This window comes from Oreochromis niloticus, linkage group LG18 (assembly GCF_001858045.2).
Source record: "Oreochromis niloticus isolate F11D_XX linkage group LG18, O_niloticus_UMD_NMBU, whole genome shotgun sequence".
Classification (NCBI taxonomy): Eukaryota; Metazoa; Chordata; class Actinopteri; order Cichliformes; family Cichlidae; genus Oreochromis; species Oreochromis niloticus.
The window spans coordinates 19,175,188-19,197,598 of NC_031982.2; the positions used below are offsets into that span (position 1 = coordinate 19,175,188).

General features: G+C 41.3%; 1 protein-coding gene across 1 annotated transcript; it reads left to right on the forward strand.

Annotated features, from left to right (window-relative positions):
- The first annotated feature begins 1,003 nt into the window (after positions 1–1,003).
- Positions 1,004–21,725, forward strand: wnt9a (wingless-type MMTV integration site family, member 9A). The gene is made up of 4 exons (XM_003438093.5): positions 1,004–1,166; positions 14,557–14,816; positions 14,959–15,221; positions 17,608–21,725. Exons 1-4 carry the CDS (start codon positions 1,075–1,077, stop codon positions 18,109–18,111), a joined length of 1,119 nt encoding a protein of 372 aa, XP_003438141.1. The 5' UTR covers positions 1,004–1,074; the 3' UTR covers positions 18,112–21,725.
- The last annotated feature ends 686 nt before the right edge of the window (positions 21,726–22,411 follow it).

A 22,411-nucleotide genomic window follows, 5' to 3' on the forward strand; every position in this document is an offset into this window, starting at 1 on the left:
TCAGTAGACACTCTTTAGCCAAGATCTACAAAACAGGAAGCTGTATATGTGTGAACTACCCCAAAATCCAGACTCCAGAACCAAGGTATGACACAGAGGGATGCACATGATCTTTTTCTTATACAAAAAAGAACAAAACAACAACAACAACAGTAGTATAATTGATTGTTATTGTAAGTAATAATCTGAGTAAAATCATACTTGTAAAGTATCAGAAATCAGTGTGAGTGATTGTGAATGCTGATGCATTACGATGAATTGCCTCTAACAACAATATAAAACTTCTAACCTAAACAAATCAAACATGAGTTTATAACACAATTGCCATGCAAAGTACACTTGTAATAATAACAATAATAATAAAAAACACTACTCCAGAAGCTGCTCTGGTGCTTTCAGTAAAATCACATGATCTTCCTCTGTAGTCAGCGGTGCCCTTGTGGTAAGGGTGTTTCATCAGCTGTGCATACTTATAAGTATACTTATAGTATTTGAGTATCTGAGTAGAGTACTTGTAACAATAACCCTCAGCTAGTTTCCAACATGTGCATATGTAAGACATTTTAAAACACTAAATCCAAAACAAAAACACACCTGGACTTCTATGTAGGGCAGTGTATAGACTACAATAACACTGCTGCGATATTTCAGTGCTGCACTCAAACCAATTCTTGGTTTGCCATTCTGGAAATAAACAGTCACTGAGTGCAGGTATTTTATCACACCGTCCAGTCCGGCTCAATCTGCACAAACACCGACTGCGTGGTGCTTAAAACGCCCACAGAGGAGAAGCTGTCACACCAATCATAAATTAAGACGCACTGAGATGAATAATCTTTCTGAAACATGAGAGGGGAATTGTGAATCAGTTGGGTTGCATGTATCGCAGTGCTGCTCCCTCTCTCTCTCCCTCTCTCTCGCTCTGTCGCTCTCTGTCTCTCCCCCTCTCTCTCTCTGCTGATGGGAGGAGCGCGGAGCAGCTCCTCTCTGTATAAGAAGTGTTGAACGTTCAACAAGGGATTTTACACAGCTACTCAGGAGAAACGAAATGATCTGCCCTGGAGCCGCAGCAAAATGCTGGATGGACACCTACTCCTGGGATGGTTATCGTTCACAGTTATAGTGTATCTTCTCAACTTGCCTGGACCCACCATAGCATATTTCGGGTAAGAGATGACAGACGCACTGTTAAGTCCATGATGCTACTTTTCATTGATTTGATTGGTTCAAAGCAGGTATGTTTTTTTAAATGTCGTAAGTCACTGAAAACTCTTTAGTGAGTTTAGAAAGTGGAATAAGGAAGTTTATTTTTTTTTAATGCACTGATTTCGGGTCAGCGAGGTATCACCTGGAGGCCTCACAGCTGGTGTGCGCAGCAGGTTGTCTGTTCAAGATTTTACCTCAGTGAAGGTGCTGGTAATTTAAAAAACAGTAGCAGTGTGGGGGGTTATCTTAGAATGAAATTAAATCTAATCTAATCTAATCTAATATAGGAGGATGTATGTACCCGCGGAATGATTTTGACCGGTGAGAGCCCCTTCCCCTTCATTCTTTCCCTGACAATTGAGCCAGCGCCCACTGTACAGTGAGCGCGGCACGTTTGAGTGGCAGGTAGCGGTCAAGGGGTTATTTTGCTGAAACACTTGTAAAATCATATCCTTAGTCGACTCTGAAAACAGCCGTGGAGCCGAAAGGTGAGTGTATATGCCCCAGACTCAACAGCTGGTAACAATAAAGCGATCTGACTGAGTGAACTGGTGGCCGAAACGTCTGCTCAGCTTGCACAGAAAAAATCCCCCCATCCAGCAAAAACATCACACAACTCTGGCAGGTTTTTTCTTCTTCTGCTACCTCCATCAGATAAAAAAAGGGAGAAACGAAAACAGCTGGAACACGTGTCAGGAAATTAATCTGAAAAATTTAGCGTTTCGTGAATCGTGTCCCGCACTTAACATTGTTTCATTTAGAAAGCGCACACGGGTGTATATTTCAAAGTAAGTCATTCCCAGGGAACGCCTTGGATTTTAGGTGTAGCCCACTATGACCTCCACTTCAGAGTGGCTACTCATGCTGCACTTTGCTTGCTCGTACGCACTACACTCTCAGCTTCCTTTTCTGTCTTAGTTACAGAAGAACATTAACAGTGCTGGGAAGCCAAGGTCATTCAAATGAGGTCAGCATGTCAGGTGGGACCGCAGCTGTATTTCACCTGGAGCTGAAGAGCTTTAATCCGAAAAGAAACCCACAGACTGGAATGTACCCATGCAAGTGGAAATGCACATTAAACACAGTTAAGATCTTGGTGCTTTCCTGTATTATCTACAAATATCTCTGTTGATGGGTGCTGTTAGTGCTCCCCTTCAGGGTAGACACACACACACACAGACAAACGGTTGTAGACTGCAGAGTGATGACACTTGAAGCTTTGCCAGCAGAGTCAAATTTATGGTAGGTATGGGTGTTGTGCAGGATCCAGGAGTGTTAGGCGATCTGGGAACTGTTGTGAATCTGCAAGAGAGCACAAGAACTGTCCCCCAAGGGCCCATTAGCCTAGTATGTCAGACCTGCCGACCTGTTGAAGTGGGTTTTACATTCTCCTGGAGGCAAATGTTATCTGAATAGTATGTATTCGCTTTCAAGTCAAGGCAACAGAAGTTTTGGAAGTAGTAAAACGCTGTGTATCTCACAGTAACTGTTTTTCAGATCTCTGGGTAATATTTTTTTCTTTGTTGGGGGGTGGGGGTGGAGTGTTGCACAAAGTGTTGGCACTAATTTTGGAAACTGGGTGATGCAAGCAAGTTGTATGACACCTGCAGTAGTTCCGTGTGATGGAAATATCTCAGCCCCTTCTGAGCAAAGCATCATCATGTCTAATACTCATGCACGTATCAAGTAGTTTCTCTCTCTGCCTCTTGGTCTTTGGTTTCAATTCATTTCTAAAATTGCATTAGAAGGACAAATGTAACACTGCTCTCTGTTTCTGTCTCCCCTCCTGTTGCAGTGTCGCCCTTTGGCAGGCGCTTGTATTAAAGATGACGTGCCAAATTGGCACCAAAATCAGCCCTAATGGTTCTAATGGTAATGCATATTTACTTATTCAGTTAGCACTTGCTTTCAATTCCCTCTGTCAGTCTGTTCTCTATCTGTGGCATGTGTAGTGCAGAGAGACATGTGGTATTACAATACTCCAGATTTATTATTCTGTGGCCCAGGGAGAAAGGAATATGAATGAGTGTCAGTGAATGATTTAGCCTTGCTGCTGAGGAACATGAAACATACTGAAAGAGCCTGCACAGGTGACACAGATACAAAATGTGACTGCCCCGTGGCCGGCTTCCCAGAAACTCGACACCGGTGACACTCCAGCACAGTCTTGCTCAGCTTTGACCGGGGGACATACTAACACAAACCTGTTCAAATAAATATTCCATGAGCACGAGGCATCTTAGGGCCCCCTGGGTACTGATTTACTCAAAATAGAGGGTCAATGTTGCATACCCAATTTCCAAAGTGCGGTGGAGCATAAGTGTAACATAAACACAATCTCTCCTGCCTGTAGTCTGCTGTAGCTGAGGGTGGGGTGGGATTCCTGGCGTAGCCAAGCACCCGCTTAAATTGTCATCCTTTGCCACAAGAATGTGAACACTCATTTTCTTTCCCTCAGCCTGTTGTGGCAGGTGCTGGTTCTGCTAAATCCGTTATCATTAGAGCTTGAATTGGAGATGCTCGCTGAGCTTGCCTTACCTTAAGGTTACAGCACCTTGATCAGATATGGGGTTAACTGTCAGCAAAGGAGATGATTTGTTTGCTCAGGTGACCCCGCGAGGGCTTAGAGTGCTCTCTGAGACGACTCTGTTGGTTTAAATTTAAGTTTTGGTAAAAGGCTTGTCATTCTGCGGTCTTGTAAACTGTGCTGGATGTGAGTCCTTACACTGAGTCAAGGGTTTGTTTTTATTTAGCACACATGCGACATATACAGGAAGACTGCCCACAGTCATGCAACTGGGATTTACTAATCACAGACGCGCCGCAGCATCCGGAAGAAGCAAATATAGCGGTTGCTATTTAATTGCTGCAATATCCTTAAAATCTCTATCATCGGTTTGATCCTGAAGAGCAGAGCTCCTTTCAGATGCAATTATTGTTTTCAGCGCTCCATTAAGTGAGGCAGTAAGCCAAGAGCAACAGGATAACAAATGGGATGTGTGTAAATTTATTGAGGAGGAGTGATGTTTCTTTTCTGTTTTTTTCAGTGTGCAGCCCGTCTGAGGATTTTATCATTTTGCTGACTTAGTTCCTGGCATGTATCAAACGGCATTTTTTTTTTTACGTTTCAAAGGAGCCTTACTTCTTGAGCACACTGCAAAAATGTTAAAATTTGTTTTTTAAGCAGCTCCATCTAACCATTTCCTTTGGTTCCCTCCTCCCCCCCATCCCTCCTGTCTTCTGGCTTGCCTGCCTTATGTGCGTGCTGGCATCCCTGCAGTGGTTTGTGGGGAGCTTCTGGGTGATTACCACTCATTAGAAGGAGCAGAGTTAGTGCGGGCTCAGGCTGGCGTTGCCTGGCAGACAGTGGTGGCAAGCGTCTCATTACCAGGCCTTAAGGACTGATTAGCCCTGACGTGCAGCAGGGCGGGGAGCACCGTTGATAGAGGGATTTCCCAACTACATAGGATATCCTGTGGCTATAGCCACACCTCAAAGGGTATCACTTTAGCATGAGCCAAGAAGATAGGATTCTCTTGACAGTGTAGTGTAGTGAGATCACGCGAATCTGGAAGCTTAGATAGCTGACCGCGTGTCCCTCTTAAAAGAGAGTTTTGTTTTCTTTATATTTCTGTTTGATACATCCAGATTTGAGCTAAGCCAGGCTTTGCTTTGAGCTCTGTACCCTGTTACATCCTTCTGGACTCCTGCTATGTTAGTGGGTACCACATGGTGGTGCAGTACTGTCTGAGAGTGCAGGATGGTCCTCCATCAGCTCTTTCTTGTGTATAAATAGGAGACAAAATGTGAAAACATTAAATGTAAATGTAGTGCAAAATTTACTTGGCTTATGCCCACTTGTGGTCATCCTGCATGATGGGTTCAAAATGTCTTTGAACTTAAGCTTATAGAGCAAAACTGTACTTTTTTTTGCACAAATTTACATGTCTTTAAACTGGAAGATGCATAGTGTAGCTGCTGATTTTATGGGTTGAACCATCAGTAATTACAGAGCTTGGTATTCACCTTTGTTAAGAAGAGTTCGGTGGCCCCTGATGTGGGCTGTTATGGGGCTCATACTGTGTAATAGCATGGTTGTGCTGGATATTTTTGAAGATTGAATGGTTTGGTGAGGCTTTTAAAATGCGTTTGGCGTGCTCACATTTGAAGGAGGTACAGTTCTTGTGTCATCAGGATGCCAAATAGACCACAATTAAGAGACGCTTGATTATAAAAGGGCGGCAGGTCCAGGCGTACATTTCATTGATGGATAGCTCGAAGATACGGAGAGGAAAATCTTCTTGGTCAAAATGCAAACATATGATGATCTTTGCAGATGGAGCTGGAGACACGGGCAATTTGCAAAACAGGAAAACTAATATAGACTCAAGATACTTTTAGTGGTCAGGCATTGATGAGATGATGCTAGTTAGTGTGACCACTATGTCCTGTGTTTTCCATCCTTGACCACAGGCGAGTTTTCTCTGCCTAGTTTGTGGGGATAGAAGAGACATGGCACCTCACACGTGCCAAGATTAGCAGACTGTCAAAACCCTCACTTAAAACTTTGGCCTTCCAGAGAATATCTGCTTTTATCACATCCAAGAAAAATAGATTTTGATAAATTTGGTGTCTTAAAAAAAAAAATCAAACAGATTATTTCTGTAGCAGTCAGCATAAAACCCATTTTTTTCAGTATCATCCACCTGTTTGCAGGGTAACCTGAGTTTATCTTGCATAAACACAATCCTATAGAAAACTAAGCTGATGTGCACTCAGATGCTCCACTGGGATGGGTGTGCTTATATACTCTAAGCTTCTCCCAAAAGGCTTATTTATCCATAAAGCCTGAGTATTAGTTTGAGAATGTCACACTGACATGAACGGGCCAAGGCACGGAAGACATTCTGCGATTCACCCTGAAGCAGATTTCATTTCACGTTGAAAGTGGCCCAATTGCATGACGTTCAGCTGCTGTTTTAATCATCAAGCAGTTGTCAAGAGTCAAACTTTTCTCACTCCCGTTGATATACGAGTCGCGAGTGAGCACAAAAACAGCCGAAAAAATCTTTGTCAGACGCGGTTAATCAACACTTTGTGTCTTTAACTTTGAAAAATGCTGTGACAAAAGGTATTTGAGCTTTAATATTTGAAATGAGATTTAAAGGAATAACATGTTATATGTGGGGAAAAAAAGTACTGTTTGTATCTGCTTTGCTGAATTTCTCTGACCTTAAAGTCTCACCAAATAGCCACAGTGTGGTTCAGCACGTGGAATCGGTGAGAGCCGAGTACAGTATGTGTGCCTGAGCGTGTTTGGTGTGTCGGTGCGCTGGTACAGGGCTACTCTGTGCCATGGTGTGGGCTAGAACTGGGGAGTCATGCGGACACTGCTGCACGCCCAATCTGTGCCAGTCACACAGTGACTATAACTGAGCTGCTGACCTTAGAAGCCTCGAGTTCTCACATAGCAGTTAAACCTCTTACCATGCCCCGCACTCCCATTCCCAGGGCCAGATCCTATAGTGCTGCCACTCGGCTACCAGTTTTCACATTCACAGTCGTGGATTAAAAAGTTAGGCTGGACACTAGATTTTTCCCCCCCTTTTCCTACTTTTTCGACCTGTAAAACAAAAGTATTTTTGTGTCATATACATTTAAAATATCAAGAGTAGATAAACAGAGTCCTGTCTCTTTCAGCTACTTTATGGGAGTAGTCTGACATACCCTCTGTGGTTTGTAAATGACCAGAAAGGACAGCAGATGACATAACTTTGGGTCATATCCTGTTAAGTCATACAAGATAGTGGACTTCCCCCCTAGCTTTGTGAACAGCAGCATTTCTAGACATTGCACGACATTCCCACTACGCAGAAAGGCTCATTACTCAACTAATAATGACTTACTTAAGTCCCAGGCCAGTACCACTTTGTTTTGTCGTGTTACTGCACTGTGTCAGTCACAGCTTGTTAGAAGCAATCACAACACCCAGCGCTTTCAACTAGGGACTTATCTTATCTTAGCCATATACACAATCGTTTACTCTTTCCCCCATTTTTTTTTTTTGGTTTTAATGATTCGGGGAATTAACAGTTTCTTTCACCATGGAGAAAATGCCTGAGCTCAGTGCAGGATTTCTTCTCTTACACTTCTTCTTGGAGGTGGACAACAGCAACCAGAGAGTCATTCGACACTGATTCATGGTTTCTCCAATTATTCATGTCTAAGCTGTGGAGCACATTGTCAGCAATGGTTAGAGAGGGCCAGTGGGAAAACACTACACACGCTCACATTCCTACTACCTCTGGCATGGCCTGGGATACACCAGATGGGACTTGGGCAGGGTGGTCTGAAGTTCATCCAACATTTCTGAGAAAAGCACACAACTTTCTCCCCCCCAAAAGGAGCATTTTTAAACGCTGTTAAGGCAGCAGGAAAAAGTGAAAGGAAAAGAAACAAGGGATCACCGATGGTAAGCCTAATTTACTGCAAAAACTCAGAGTTTCAGAGTAATATGTTTTCTTACGTTGCGCATATTAATATCAGGTGAGCACGGCAGTTTGTCTTCATCACAGTTAAACTTTTCCAGGACACATGTTCACGTCTATCATTGTCCCGTGTAGGTTAAGGTCGTAGACGCAATAGTTTTGTCTAGAGACCGCTTTGTTTTGAGCCAACAGCTGGGTGGAATGACTGACATTCGTTTAGAGTAATTGACCACTGGGAATAGGGGAAGTTTGGAGAAAAGGGGAAAAAAGGAGGAGAAGAAGGAGGGGGGTTGGTTGTGATCTAGGAGACACTAGACCACACAACCTGCAAGTTGAGGCTGATGGAGAAATTGTGGCTTTTGTGCTTTTTTTTTTTCCTGTCTGGGCGCATTTAGCCACAACTTGTAAGTGTTGACTTAAGGTTGTAAGACCCCACGTGCGTGTGCACATAGATCCATGCGTGTAGCCGCGCACGCCATTGTGTCCAACGCTATGGCGGCTGATAAACAAACGTTGGCTGGAAATTACCAAAACAGTTCCCCCTCTGTGTTTGAATTCTTGCCATGGAAAACAGAAAACTGAAAGTTTTTTTGTTTGTTTTACTGTATTAACTTGTTGTTTTAATTAAGAAAACAGACTTTCAATGATATTGCTCAACAGGTGGTTTTCTTATCTCCAGGGGGTGATTACACACTAGGTCAGCAATCTGTAATATCGCATGTTTACTGAATATGGATATCTCCTACAGAGGCTGCAGATCCTAACATAGAAAGCATCCATACAGAGCTGCAGCTCGAGCCCTGTGCATTTTCTTAATTCTTTAAGACTCATCCCTTCTTCTGTATCGTCAGCAAAAATTTCTGTTTGACCGCCAACTGTTCAAAATTCAAACACACATTAACAAAAAGGAGAAAATAACCTCTTATTTAACAACCAGATGTTTGGCATGTTTGCTTGATTTAGATTTACTTTTTCTAAGGTTTTTGACTTTAGACTCTCGAGATTAATGTCTATACAGAGACTGTATATATGTCTCTGTGGGCACATGAGCACCATGAGTAATTAACAAGCTGCATTTGTAGTCTGAGAAAGAATTTGTTTAGGCCTAGAACATTTAAGTAATAGGATTTTTTCTGACTATGACAGATAGTAGGTATCCTTAGCTGTCTACATACCTTACTAATAAAGAAAGAGCAGAATTACCAGCTGAGGGTCACTTCCAGGAGTGCAATGTAAAGTCAGAGGGCGAGTGATGATGGCAAAGTTTAGAGTTAGTCAATGATTTCCTTGAAGGATTGACTGTCGTGCTCCGCCGCGTGAAATGAGCCGTTTTCGCTGAACCCGCTGCATTGGAAAATGTATATAAAGTAAATGTCACGGGCAATGGGAGGTGCTGACAGGTGGAGAGAAAGGACTAAACAAACTGCACTGTTACTAAGTGAAAGACAGTGGAGGAGGTGCAGCGTGAGAGTAGGTCAGTGATGTCTGCACAGTGTGTAGAGGCAAGAGTGTGAATGGAAAAAGCAAAGCTGAGCAAACATCAGCAGGAATCCCACCTCACATGGGATAATAATGAGTTTTATATGTTGGTGTTATATTCCGTGTGTAATTGGTGTTGCTGTGCCAACACCTCAAACAAAAACACCGACAGAAAATGGACCGTGATGTGAAAACACATGTTCGTGCTTTCTTATTCACTGTGGGGAAGATGCTGCGAAGATGCATGCGCGTTGCTTTAAAGCGCGCACGTTTTGTGATAATCACGTGGATTCAGGACGGATGCTTTTAATGGACGTGATATAAATGACATGTAGAAGTGAAACCTGTTGGATGTGTCGATGTGAACACGAATCAGACCTGGTTATTTATAGGTAACTTTAAAAAAATTGGATGTATACACGGTATATTAGCAGCTGTCTTTGCGTCGTTCACCTTTGAGCTTTTCTGTGAATTAAATTTATTCTAGAAAAAGTGGTCCCATGTTTTTTAAGAAACGCTCTCATCGAGCGAGCGATTGTTGTCACCGTTGCAGGAAGATTCCAGTTATTCCTTTTTGTCTCAGAGTCGACTTTATGATTGACCCAGGGAACAGTTATCCAATTCTTTTCCTCTTAGCGAGTTGAATGAGTTCATTCTTCAGCAAACAGCAGTGTGATTTATTTATTTATTTTTTTTCTCAGATCATCTTATTGGAATGTGTGCGACCCTTTTGTGTGATAGCAGGGGTCACTGTCCTTCATCCAGGGAAAATATTATCTTGAATCCAGCGAATTTGAATCGGATTAAAATGAACAGCTCCTCTCCTCAAATATTAAAAAGTGCATCCATTTGTAAACATTTTTTTTGAATATAGAAGAAAATAAAGCACGGTACATCTGTGATACTATTTGACTGTGTTCTTGTCTGCCACAGAGTGGAAACATTGCACAAGAGTGAGCGTTGGCCAGTAGTTTCTTCTCCAGAGATGTGAAGAAGTATTTCTCTGCTCGAATGTCCCTTTCCTCCTCGCTTTGCCCTCAGGCTTTCTTTGCAACTAGCTAGAAAAAAAGAGCCTTTCTTTGAAAAAGAGACAGCGGTGCTGAGATCAGTGTCGTGTCGTCTTTGGCTTCCTTCCAGCTTCACGCAGACCATCGTTTTTGTCTCAGACAAGTAGACGTTACCGAGGCATCTGAGGCCCGTCGTTTTAATACTTGGAGGCATGTGGGGGTTTGGGAAGGTCTGAGTATATTGGTATTCATATATTTCAGCTACCATTAGCAGTTGGCTATCTTTCCAAAGCAGTACACTTAACTGATGTCTCTGTGTTCATTTGCAGACATTTGCATGAGCAAAATGTTGTGTGCATTTAAAAAAAAAAAGTCTTACGTGTTCTTTAACATGACAGGTTATTTGCTCCGCAGCGCCATTCAATCCCTGACATTCGCTTGCAATAGAAGTGCTGAGGAAAGGTTGGCAGTCGTACGCGACACGCCGGGCCTGTTGGATTTGTTTGTTTTGAGACTTTATGTTTGTTTCCTTGACATTGCAATCAGAGTGTCTTAACAAAGCGTGAAACAATTTAGAGGAAAATGTCAGTTGTTCAGAGAAAGACACCCTTTGCCTCGCTGCGTACGCCTCAAACCATACATTTTTCTTATTCTCCAAGTGTGTTGGGAGGGCGATCTCTGTCAAGACACAGCTTGCCAGGTTTCCATTTGAACTTGCTGTCAGACAAGTTAAGAATAGGCAAACACACTTTGCAAAAAGAAAACCGTTCGACCCATTCTGAAAGCAAACCCCGAGGACTCCTTTTTTGATTTGACTACGCGGATTCTCAACCAGACTATAAATTTATTGTAAAGAAAAATATCAAATAACATCTGTGAACTATTAAGTTCACTGATATTAAATTGAGCACTCGAGGGGAAACATTTCAGTCGGTTATTGGACTTAATAAAACAAATCTTGTGTTGAATAAATCCTGTGACCTTCTGTCCGTGACTCAAGTGATTATGAGTGGTGACAGAATATTCTCTGAAAAATAATAAAGAAGTCTAAAATGTGAGTAATGCGAATCAGCGATCATCGCTTCTGGTACATTAACTAACCAGGTGTAGACAGTGAGCAGGTGCTCTGCACCTTTACAAAAATATTGCAGAATTTATTTCCATCTTCTTTTCAGACTGCTTGGCTGTAGTAAACTGTGAGGCAGCGGTCCCATTTGCTGCGGTTACGCTTCAGTTATAAAGTTGGACTTCTTTTAATTGGTTTGGCTGTATGCATACTTTTAGCAACCAGGACCGGATGGACAACAATTTATGACTGTTGGTATATTAGTGCTGTGATAGTGGAAATATGAAGGATTAAAGTGTTAATCTTAAATGCTAAATGTATTTTGACATTACAACTAAAAGCAGCAAATATTGGCCCAAAAAGTAAATGCAGTTCTGATTCCTCTCTTTTCAAAATAAAATAATTCTTCACTGTCTCTCAAGTACGCTTTTTCAGATGTTGTGCCTTGGTGCTGACATGTGCAAGCTGTAATCCTTAGTGCCTTAGTGCACTGGAAAATTCAGCCTACACTGAATGCCAGGAGTCCAGATCATTGATAAATAATCTCATTGATAAATACTGTGTTGCTCCATGCACGAGTATCCTTCAAAAGTCTGAAGTCCGGCTGCAAAAAGCACACAGGCCAGAGAGCTTGTGCATTTTGTGAGTTCAGTAAATCCATTTATTCTTCAGTTTCACTTTAACAGTGTAAAGGAGGCCAGAAATTACACATAATGAACAACTAGGGTGCCAGTCCTGTCAGTTGGTGTGACCAAAATGGTCACAGGCTGACAGTCATGTCCCCCGTGTGTGTTTATGAAAGTAATGCCCTGCACTCTCCATCACAACCTCAGAACGCTGGTTATAGGTTTTGCCAGCTATGTGGCAGTCCCCGCTTTGTGTGTTTTATATACGCATCCCTTAAATAAACTGACGAAAGGAGTGCAAGTCTGCCACATGTTCTCCATACCATGTTTAGAATCGAAATTCTTACTTGCTGTATTTAAAGTGCTTTGCAGCTGTAGGATGAATACAGGTGCCTCGTTTATGCAGTTGTTCTTAGAGTCTTAAGCTCATTTCTGACGGTTTGCCTTTGTTTGATTCGTAAATGTTGCTGAGCGTAATAATAAACAACAAATTTTGTTTAAGCATTATTTAAAAATATAATTTCTAACTTGTACTCGCTTTATCAAGAGCACTGGGATTTACTTTAACCAGTGGCTGTCTAGAGCACTGTGTCATTTCCCAGTAGCCTATGGGCCACTTTGGGCTACTGTGAACACTCATCTTGACCGGTGACATTATACGTAGCAAGCAGGAGTGAGTTGACAGACCTCTCAGACACCCTTGACTCCCGCAGACTGCATGCATCTCCACAGCATGCTTAGCATCAGAGTTCAAACCCCAAAGACTTGCACAGATGTGCACTTGAATCTGCTCATTCTCGCTTTCTGCAAGGGAGTGCTTCTTAACAGGTAACACCTGTTAAGAAGACCATCCTTTTCCCGGAGAAAAGGATGGTCAATATAAAAGGTTAAAAAATAACTGCTATTCAGGGTCTGGGTGGACTGTAGCTTAAACACACAGATTTCTTGTGGCGGTGTATCTTAAGTTCAGTTTCGGGGGATTTTGTTTGATACTTTTGTTTGTCAAAAAATAAAGCTGCTGAGTTTAAGGTTTTCTTTGTGGGCATTTTGAGAGCACTGTTAGCATACCTGAAAACCTCAGTGTTGAGAGTGGCTGGTTGGTCCCATTGTGTTTATAATGTTGTTAACTTTTATTCCAGATAAGTGGGCCAGTTTCAGTGACGGGGTTTTGCTACATACGATAATTGTTGATAACCGTGACATTATGTCAAATCAGATAACGATATTATGTCAACATCACATAATACAAAAGAGCACATGAATTAACTAGTTGTTCTTTTGTAGAGTTTATTTTATTTCATTTTTCTTTGTAGATACCGACACTTTCACCACCAACATTCTTTCCAGTTTCCAAAGTGGATGTCCAATAATCTTTTGACATAATAATTATGTAGTAAAAAGCCTGATCACCAGGTAGTACTCGATTACAATTTGCATGAACAGAGTGGCGTGGGATGGAGTCAAATTGTTGTTCCAGTCTGCCCCTAAGTGAAACCCCTCGATGACATCATAAATCAGAGTTTAGCCCAGAGTGAGGTAGGACAGAAACACAGAACTAAAAAGATCACCACGTTTTATGTCCCCTACAGAAAGTCTAGATTTTCAGATGTAAAGACTTTTATACGACATTTAAGACTTTTTATAACGACAGCAGAAATACTGTGTGTCATGTTTAAATCTGTACAGCGAGGTCTAACCTGCCACCCGCCTGAAGGATCTGGTATAAATATTTAACCAACCATTTGCTGGCTACTGTTTTACGGCACGTAGCACGACAGACACGATCACAGAATACAAATGTTTAAAATGTCCCCACACTAACTGAATGCCTTGTTACCTGCACATTATAACCTCATACTGCAGTATTAAAGTGGTCAGTATGCAGCTGATGCTGTAAGTTTATTGCTGTAAAACGGAAAAAAATTGATTTCAGGAACTTTTGGTAGAACTTCAATATACAGCCCATAACCTACGGTCCAGTTGCCCATGTAAACAATTTTCAGTTTTAAAGGAGATGAGAAACTAATTGCAACTACAGGTATTTTTAAACAAAGGAGGTCTGAATAATCTATAATACAGCCCACAACACTAATAATACTGTGTACTTACATTGTAAGGGGCAGATATATTGAGTTCCCTGCTTCTGAAATAACCTAAAGTTACTGAGTACGTTTTCTTTTTTGAAAGTACTCCAAAGGCACTCTTACATTAAGTGCCCTGTTTCTTTTAAATTTCCCCATGGATAAAAACTACTCACAAAAATGCTAACAGTATAATTTGTTTCTCCTTTGCTTTAAAACAAAAGCCAATTATAACTCCATTGTTCTACAACAGGATTTTTAGGTATCCAAAATTCAAAAGAATTACATGGTAAACCTGACTTTTCCACCACTGCAGAGAAGTTGCTCTTTACTCAGACACACCTGCACCGAGAGTTGATCTCAATCTCCAGCAAATGTTGAATTCCCCTGAACATTAACCACTGAACAGCTGAATTCATTTGAACATTAACCAAACTTTTGAGCATTATATGAGCAGCTGTGCTTCCTGTGCTGTTTATGCAGTATATCTTTGCTACTTTTATTGTTTATTCAGGAAGGTCAGTATCCTGTGCTTCTGAATACTTTATCAAGACAATCCCAGTATCTTTCTGTTTCCAAATGGCTTGTGATGTTTTCTTCCAGGTTGACAGGTAATGAACCGTTGTCTGTCCTGCCACTGAACTCTTTACCAGAGGAGAGCATAGGCAGGGCCCACTTCAAGCTGTGTGACCGGCTCAAACTGGAAAAGAAGCAGCGCAGGATGTGCAGACGAGACCCGGGCGTGGCGGAGACTCTAAGAGAGGCCATCACCATGAGCGCCCTAGAATGCCAGTACCAATTCCGCTTTGAGAGGTGGAACTGCACCTTAGAGGGGCGCCACCGAGCCAACATATTAAAAAGAGGTGATTATTACTACTTTTCTTCCCATTTGAATATGCATTTTATTCTTGTGGACTTAAAACTTAATGTGTGAGTGAGCCAACTCTTTAGAAAACACCTTATTTTCCTGTCTCCCAATTGCCACTCTCCATCGGGCTTCTCTAGGATTTAAAGAGACGGCCTTCTTGTACGCCATCTCCTCAGCGGGTCTAACTCATGCCATGGCCAAAGCTTGCAGCGCAGGACGCATGGAGCGCTGCACATGTGACGAGGCCCCCGACCTGGAGAACCGTAAGGCGTGGCAGTGGGGAGGCTGCGGAGACAACCTCAAATACGCAAACAAGTTTGTCAAGGACTTCCTGGGCAAACGCTCAAACAAGGATCTACGTGCACGTGTGGACATGCACAATACGAACGTGGGCATGAAGGTAAGTGCGTCAAATGGTCATGACGTACCCACCGATAGCACTATTTACTTACTTGGTCTAACCAAAGACACGATCTAGCTGCACCATGGGAAATGGGGGATTCATTCGTTCTGGGGCTTGACCCGTGCTTCGAGCCAAAAGTCAGCCGACGCAACAAAAACGAATATCTCAACATCTGCTGCTTTGATCTCAGATCTCCAACTCCTTCTACGACATTGTTGCCTCTTAGAGGTTTCACTGAATGATGGTCTGTGACAGCAACAATATTAGCTAATAATTTATTGAAAACATTAAATTCGACTTCATTTTAATTTGTGACAGTTATTCATCTACATGTCAGCGATGTTGGAAAACTTTTAAGGAGTAACAGTCAAAGAAAAAGAAAGATTTATCAAACTGTAATTTCATAGCAGTATATTTACCCAAAGTGTCAGCTTCACTTGCCTTTTATTAACGCAGCAATTTCTACAGACTTTGAGTTATTCCATACACATGAATCTAACTAGGAAACACACTTCAGTTTGAAGAGGGTCAGAGTTCGTATGGCGAGACAGACATTATGTAAACAGAAAGGTTTGCTAATTGCTTGTATGAATCATTTAAACGATGGGAAAATAGCATTAATACAATATACTCGGAGTTCTTTTTGTCAGCAAACATCAATGTGAAGTACCGATTCATTTTGCGCCATATCCCGGATACACTGCATTTCCATATCTTGGCTTTTGCTTTTGTACTGGAGTTTAAACATTACAGCACTGCTGTTTGAGACAAAGGGCTCCATCTTAACTGTCTCCAAATATGTCTCCAGATGGGACCTGAACTTCCCTACACCTGGATGACGTTGACTGGGGCGTTTTGGGAGAGCAAAATCAATTGAAAATTGTGAAGTGTTTCAAAAGTCCAACACACAAGTTTAAAAGAAACCCAGAGTAATGCTGCTGTAAATTTTAGTGAAATCTGAAAGTGTTCATTAGTCAATATTTGGTTTTCTCTCTCAGATTAGATAGGCTAAGAGTCTCATTTGTGCTCTGGTAGAATTCAGTGATTGTTTGTGGTGAGCAAATACGGGTTTTTCATCTTGGAAGTGTTTTTAATAGCAGAATAAATGGTCCTAATATGTCAAGCCAAAGCAAACTAATGGTCTGGAATATGTTTCTTTTACTGTGCTTTGTGCCTATTGTGGCCTTTTTCATTTTGGTTTCAAAATGAATTACGGCTAAAGCACACTTCCCAAATATTAACAGATATAAAACTCTCCCCCAAATGAATGCGAGCTCTTCCTTTTCAACTTGGCTCTCCTAAATCCAGTCTCCTTGGAGATTTTATTTGTGATAAAAGATTTACAACATTGTTTTGGCTCTTTCTTTTTTTTTTCTTTTCGTAATTTGCACATGTAGCGAGGTGTATCGCATTCGCTCAGGATGAATTCCCACGCCGAGGACAAAATTGGAATGTGCTAGCCTCTGCATCCCCCCGACATTTTAAAGGCTGACCTATCAAATTTTCTTGACCTGCTGGTGTGATGAATATGCACTTCCTGCTCCCCGATCTCTCTCACAGTCTGAGAAAAGAATCGTAAATTGTTTCCAAACTCCGTATAAGACAATATGTTATTGTCATTGATTCCCGCGCACACACTCTGCTTTACACATTGTGGTGGATGCAGAAATGAACTCTGGCTGACTGCTAGGGGGTCAAGTGATATTAAAGTAACGTGTTGTGGTCTCTTTAGCTGATAATTCCTCTGTTTCACTTGCAATTATGTGTGATTTTGTGTAAGACAAAAAACGGCTTCTTCGGTATTCTTTCTCTTCCCAAACGTTTGCATGACTTTGCTCTGGGTTATGCCAAAATTACCGCACTATAGCGCTGGGTTGATCAACTCTGGGCTTAAAAAACATATTTTAGTAAAGTACCCAGTATAGGAGGAGGTATGAAGGGTTCCCATGGTTGACTGAATGGATTGTTTTGTGGCTTCTTCTTACCCATAACCTCCCCTCACTTATCATAATAACCACAACTGTTTAATCAAAATTTCATCTGTGGTTATTATAACAAAATCAATCCTCCCACAAACTATAATTCACTTTTTCTTTTATACAAGAAGCCTCAGACGCCGTTGCTCTCCTTTAGTTCACAAGCAATAAGTGAAGTTTTTCCCCTTTAATTATGATATGAAAGAGAGCAATGAATGTAAAATATATGTCTATAACCTTCCCAAGCCGCCGTACTCCACCCAGTTCATCTAGTTGTGAGAATACTTTAATGAATTGGCTCTTTCAAGTGCTGTTTGCTAAACAAAAGCTTGTTAAATTGCATACCTTTCATTATGTGCTTTCAATGGTTCTCAGTGGCTAACAGTATTGCTCTGTCTCTGGTCCAGGTAATCAAGGCTGGAGTGGAGACCACTTGCAAATGCCACGGCGTCTCTGGCTCCTGCACCGTCCAGACCTGTTGGAGGCAGCTCCAGCCCTTCCATGAGATCGGCAAGCAGCTGAAGCAGCGTTATGAGACCTCCGTCAAGGTCGGCAGCTCCACCAACGAGGCCACTGGGGAGGGAGAGATCTCCACAGGCCGCAACCAGCAGCAGCAGCAGCAACAGCAACAACAGCCCCTGCCCGGCCTGAACGATCAAATCCCCCGCACTATGGACTTGCTCCACATCGAGGACTCACCCAGTTTCTGTAGACCCACCAAATATTCACCGGGCACCGCAGCCCGCAAATGCTACAAGGACAAAAACTGTGATGCTATCTGTTGCGGGCGAGGCCACAACACTCAAAGCAGGGAGGTGACCAGGCCTTGCCAATGCCAGGTGCGCTGGTGCTGCTACGTTGAATGCAAGCAGTGCACACAGAGAGAGGAGGTCTACACCTGCAAGGGGTAAACCGGGCACCGTTCAGCCCTTTCAGTCAGAGGAAGGTGGTTGTGTTGAAGAGGAGCATTTTTTTTTCTCATGCAGAGTTTTGCTTTCGGTGTCGGAGCAGCGTTCTGCAAGCAAAAAAGGAGCGAGCCAAGAAGCAATAAGCACTTTGAGGGATTTCTGTGGGTTGGGTTTCAGAGGTCCTGCAGAATAAAAACTTTCTCAGACAACTGGGTCAACATCTCAAGCTCTTTATCACAGCGTTACCTTGAAAAGAGACGCTTTCACTTTCCTTTAAGAAAAACAAAAATCTTTTGTCATCAACTCACAAGAAAACCGATTAACGCCCAGTTAATGAGGATACAACATAAGGACAGTTACACCAACAGACTGATTTCTGGGGCTTTGCCCAAAGAGGAATGGTGTGTGTGTGTGTGTGTGTGTGTGTGTTTGTCAATTTTTACGTGTGTACAGTATTTGTAAGCATGTGAACATGAGGTAGTTAGCGAGGGGGGGAGCGGAAAATTAAGTGACGATTTTTTATGGCGATTAAAAACCATATACAGAAACTGAAAAAAAAAAGAAAAAGACAGGGTGTAAGAATTACTCTACACGCACATATTTACACTCACACACATTGTGTGTTTGCATATATATGTACATAAATTCAGTTATATTGTAATGATATTATATAAGCCACTTATCTAACTATGTTAAAACAAACCACTAACCACACAAATGTTTTGTTGTTTGTGTGCTCTTGCTCATTTTTCTTCTTGATTCATGTTGACAAGGCCCGTTGGAAAGCAGCACGCTTGTGTCTGACGTCTTTCTGTGGATAATTTATAGATCCTTTGGGACTACTCCTTCATGGGGAGGAACAAAAATATCTTTAATTTTTTCTTTTTTTGTAATATCGTAATATGAAGCTGTTAGTACATACATTAACAGAAGATAACTAAACCAGTCAGTTTAGGCTATTCTCGGCCAGTGTTCAGGGAATAACTTAAACCACTATATGTGTTTGACTAAACCAGAAAGAACATACGAATCCAAGGTGGAGATGACAGCGGCCTTGTTATTACAGTCAAAAGCATAGCAACAGGTGATCTCTTGATCAGCAGAAGGCCCACGTGAGACTCGGATCAAAAATTGCAGAGCTTTGTGAAGCTTAAATCTACTTTGAAGGTCTAAAGAAACCTGTGGAGAACTGGAGGAATTTAACTCCCTGCCATTTCGTATCCTTCCTTCCTCTTCGGCTTCCACAAATTTGATTGAGCCATATGTAATACATTGACACGCAGTGTGTACAGTGGAAGTTCAAACAGTATGGGGCGACTGACTTTTTGTTCAAGTGAAGATGAAAGCATAAGCCTCTTAGCTAATATAAAGATCTATTATAAAACTAATATTTGTGTAATTGTTCTGCAAATTTATGTCTACGTTTTATTAATCGGGTGTCTTCTTTCTGAAGTCAGTCAAGTTGTTTTTATAAGTTAACTTTACCTTTTCATCTTGTTGCTGAGCACCTTTTGACACAGTTAACACAATGCAGCATGCTGACCCCACCATACAAGAGTGACGGTTTGACACTGCAGGAAGTACTGCGTGGTATGAAATAATAAACTTCAGTCTGGTTTTTCCTTAGCCTATCATAAAGAAGCAGAGGAAACTGCTACTTTTAACAAAATTAGCCCATCAGCACCTCTAAACTCACTGTTTGGCCTCCAATATCTTGTTTGTTTAATCCAGGAAGTTAAACCACGCCTCGTCTTTGTTACGCTTTTTTGTACATATTAAACAGACAGGATGTAAGTTGTTAATCAGTGAACCTTAAAGGTACTGAAAGGTGGCTTTTGATACCTTAGGGCACATTTCAGTCTCGCTGTGTCCAAGTTTGCGGCGTTTATGCAAAGCTAACTAGCTGACTGATAACTTTAGTTTCTCTTCTCGTGACCTAGAAGAAGGTGCAAATTGTTTCCATTACAGTTTTATGAGAAATGCCTCTGTGCACACAAACAATGCAGACAAAATTTTGTCATATTCTCAGCACTTAGTGCTTAGAAACATTATATTTTATCAAATACAGGACCTTATAGGCCATATTTTAGATTGGTGTGAATTAACTACTGAGTGAGGGACCCAGCTTTGTATTATAGCACCATTCACGCACTGAAGCCCAAAAGCCCTTTAAAGTATTTAAAGATCTGTATTTATGGATACAGTGCAGTGCAGAATCTTTTTTTTTCTCGTTTTTTATTAAAAAATGTAAATAGCAAAGGTTTCTTCTCCTGTGGTATAGAGACAAAAGTGAGGCACATGTTCAACTCTCACAAGCATCTGAAACATAAATTGAAATTAAATAAATGAGTGAAGCATTTGCTGAAACGGCATACAGCTGCTGAAACAAGATTGTTACGGATTTCAATCATCAATGCTGCAGAGTGCATTTTTAAAAAGGAGTTTCACAGTGATTTAAATCAAAGCTCCCTCTGATAGGAAGAGAACCGTGCATGGCTTATTTGTCTAAAGGAGATGAATTCCAAGCATTTTGATATGAGATGGCATGCCAAATAAAGAATGGTCAAAACATATACATAGAACTTTGCACGCTACATGGAAACCATAATAGCTATGCAGAGACGCAAAGCACAAATGCCTGCTCGCCACAGCTTCTGGTGTGTGTTTGCGCCACACACTCCGCCTCGGCCCAAACACGGTGAGGTTCTCTACTATTGAATGGATTCAAAACAGACACGACAGGAAATGCAAACAGATTGCATTTTTGTTTGTTTATAGATTGTACATAGGCGTAGAAATTTATTCCAGAGAAGAGGAGCATGATGCAGCAGTCTGCCGGGTTTTTAGATGCCACAGTCATCCGTGCTCTCAAATCCAAAACTCTGCACTGTTTAGTCATCAGTGGATCATGTACAAAATTCTATGTTGTAGAGAAAAAGAAAGATAAATTATTTTTTAAATATATTATGAGCATGTGTTTAGTGTAAATAACTTCAAAGTCTAAATTGATTTTATATCCTGTATTTTTTACTCTGTTTTCTTTTTGGGTGTTTGTTCCTTTTGGGGTGGAGGCTTCGAGAAGCAGTGTATACTATCAACATATTTCATTTTATATCTCAAGATTGTTATCTAAGCACTAACAAATCCTAACAAAACTCAAATCAGCTCACTTTTAGTTGGTTTAATTCACTTGCGGTAATGCAGTTTCTGAAAGTATGCAAAGAAAATCACAGTTATCGAGAATATTTTATAGAACTTAATCTTGTATAATCAACGGTTTTGTGAAAGGACTGATGATCAGTATGGACTTGTTCACCTTTGGGTCACTTTACATGTACATGTACTTTTTGTTAGGATTTGTGCTGTGCTTGTAAAACAAAGATAAAATACACAAGCTATGTATTGTCCTTTGTGATAATATTACACCAACAAAGCTTTGTCCATGTTCACTTATTCATGTCTTATGGGAACTCTAAATTATTTTCCTCTACCTCATGTGTATAGCTTGTAGGTTTAAACAGATCACAAATGACTGGTAAGAATGTATTTAAGTTATTTAACATCTTTGTATAACAAAGGCGGAAAAAATCTGAAATAATAAATGGATTTTTAAATTATTTAATGTGTACTTGCATTATTTGGTAGCATTGAAGTTTAATTAGTATATCATGCCTTGAATTTAAAGTTCTTCCATTACTGATGACACATATTTGCTGGATTCAGCCTCTGAAAATATGAAATTGATATGTTCATTCCCGGCTCCTTTCTTAGGTACACCTGTTCAACTGCTCATGAATGCAAATATGTAACCAGCCAATCACATGGCAGCAACTCAATGCATATAGGCATGTAACAAGTCAAGACAATGTGCTGAAGTTGAAACCTGGAGAAGAAAGATAACTTTGAGTGTGACATGGTTGTGACATGGTGCCAGACCGGCTGGTCTGACTATTTCATAAACTGCTGATTAACTGGGATTTAGCCACACAACCATCTCTAGGGTTTACAGAGAATGGCCCAAAATAGACCTGGGTTCAAATCCACCATCTAGCAGTAGAGTTTGCATGTTCTCCCTGTGTCTGCGTGGGTTCTCTTCAGGTACCCCACTTCCTTCCGCAGTTCAAAGACATGCAGTTAGTTTGGTTAAGTTAATTGGTTATTCTAAATATCCTACATGGTTGTCTGTCTCTCTGCGTTGGCTGTCCAGGGTGTACCCCACCAGGGTGTAGCCGGGACAGGCTCCAGCACCATGTGACCTTGATAAGGATAAGCGGAAGCGAATGGATGGATGGATAATTCAAAA

Bases quoted from the DNA above. Each gene is read 5' to 3' on its own strand.
- wnt9a (XM_003438093.5), top strand. From the start codon at position 1,075: ATGCTGGATGGACACCTACTCCTGGGATGGTTATCGTTCACAGTTATA. The intron at 1,167-14,556 runs GTAAGAGATGAC...GTTTTCTTCCAG, and splicing joins CCCACCATAGCATATTTCGG to GTTGACAGGTAATGAACCGT. The intron at 14,817-14,958 runs GTGATTATTACT...GGGCTTCTCTAG, and splicing joins AGCCAACATATTAAAAAGAG to GATTTAAAGAGACGGCCTTC.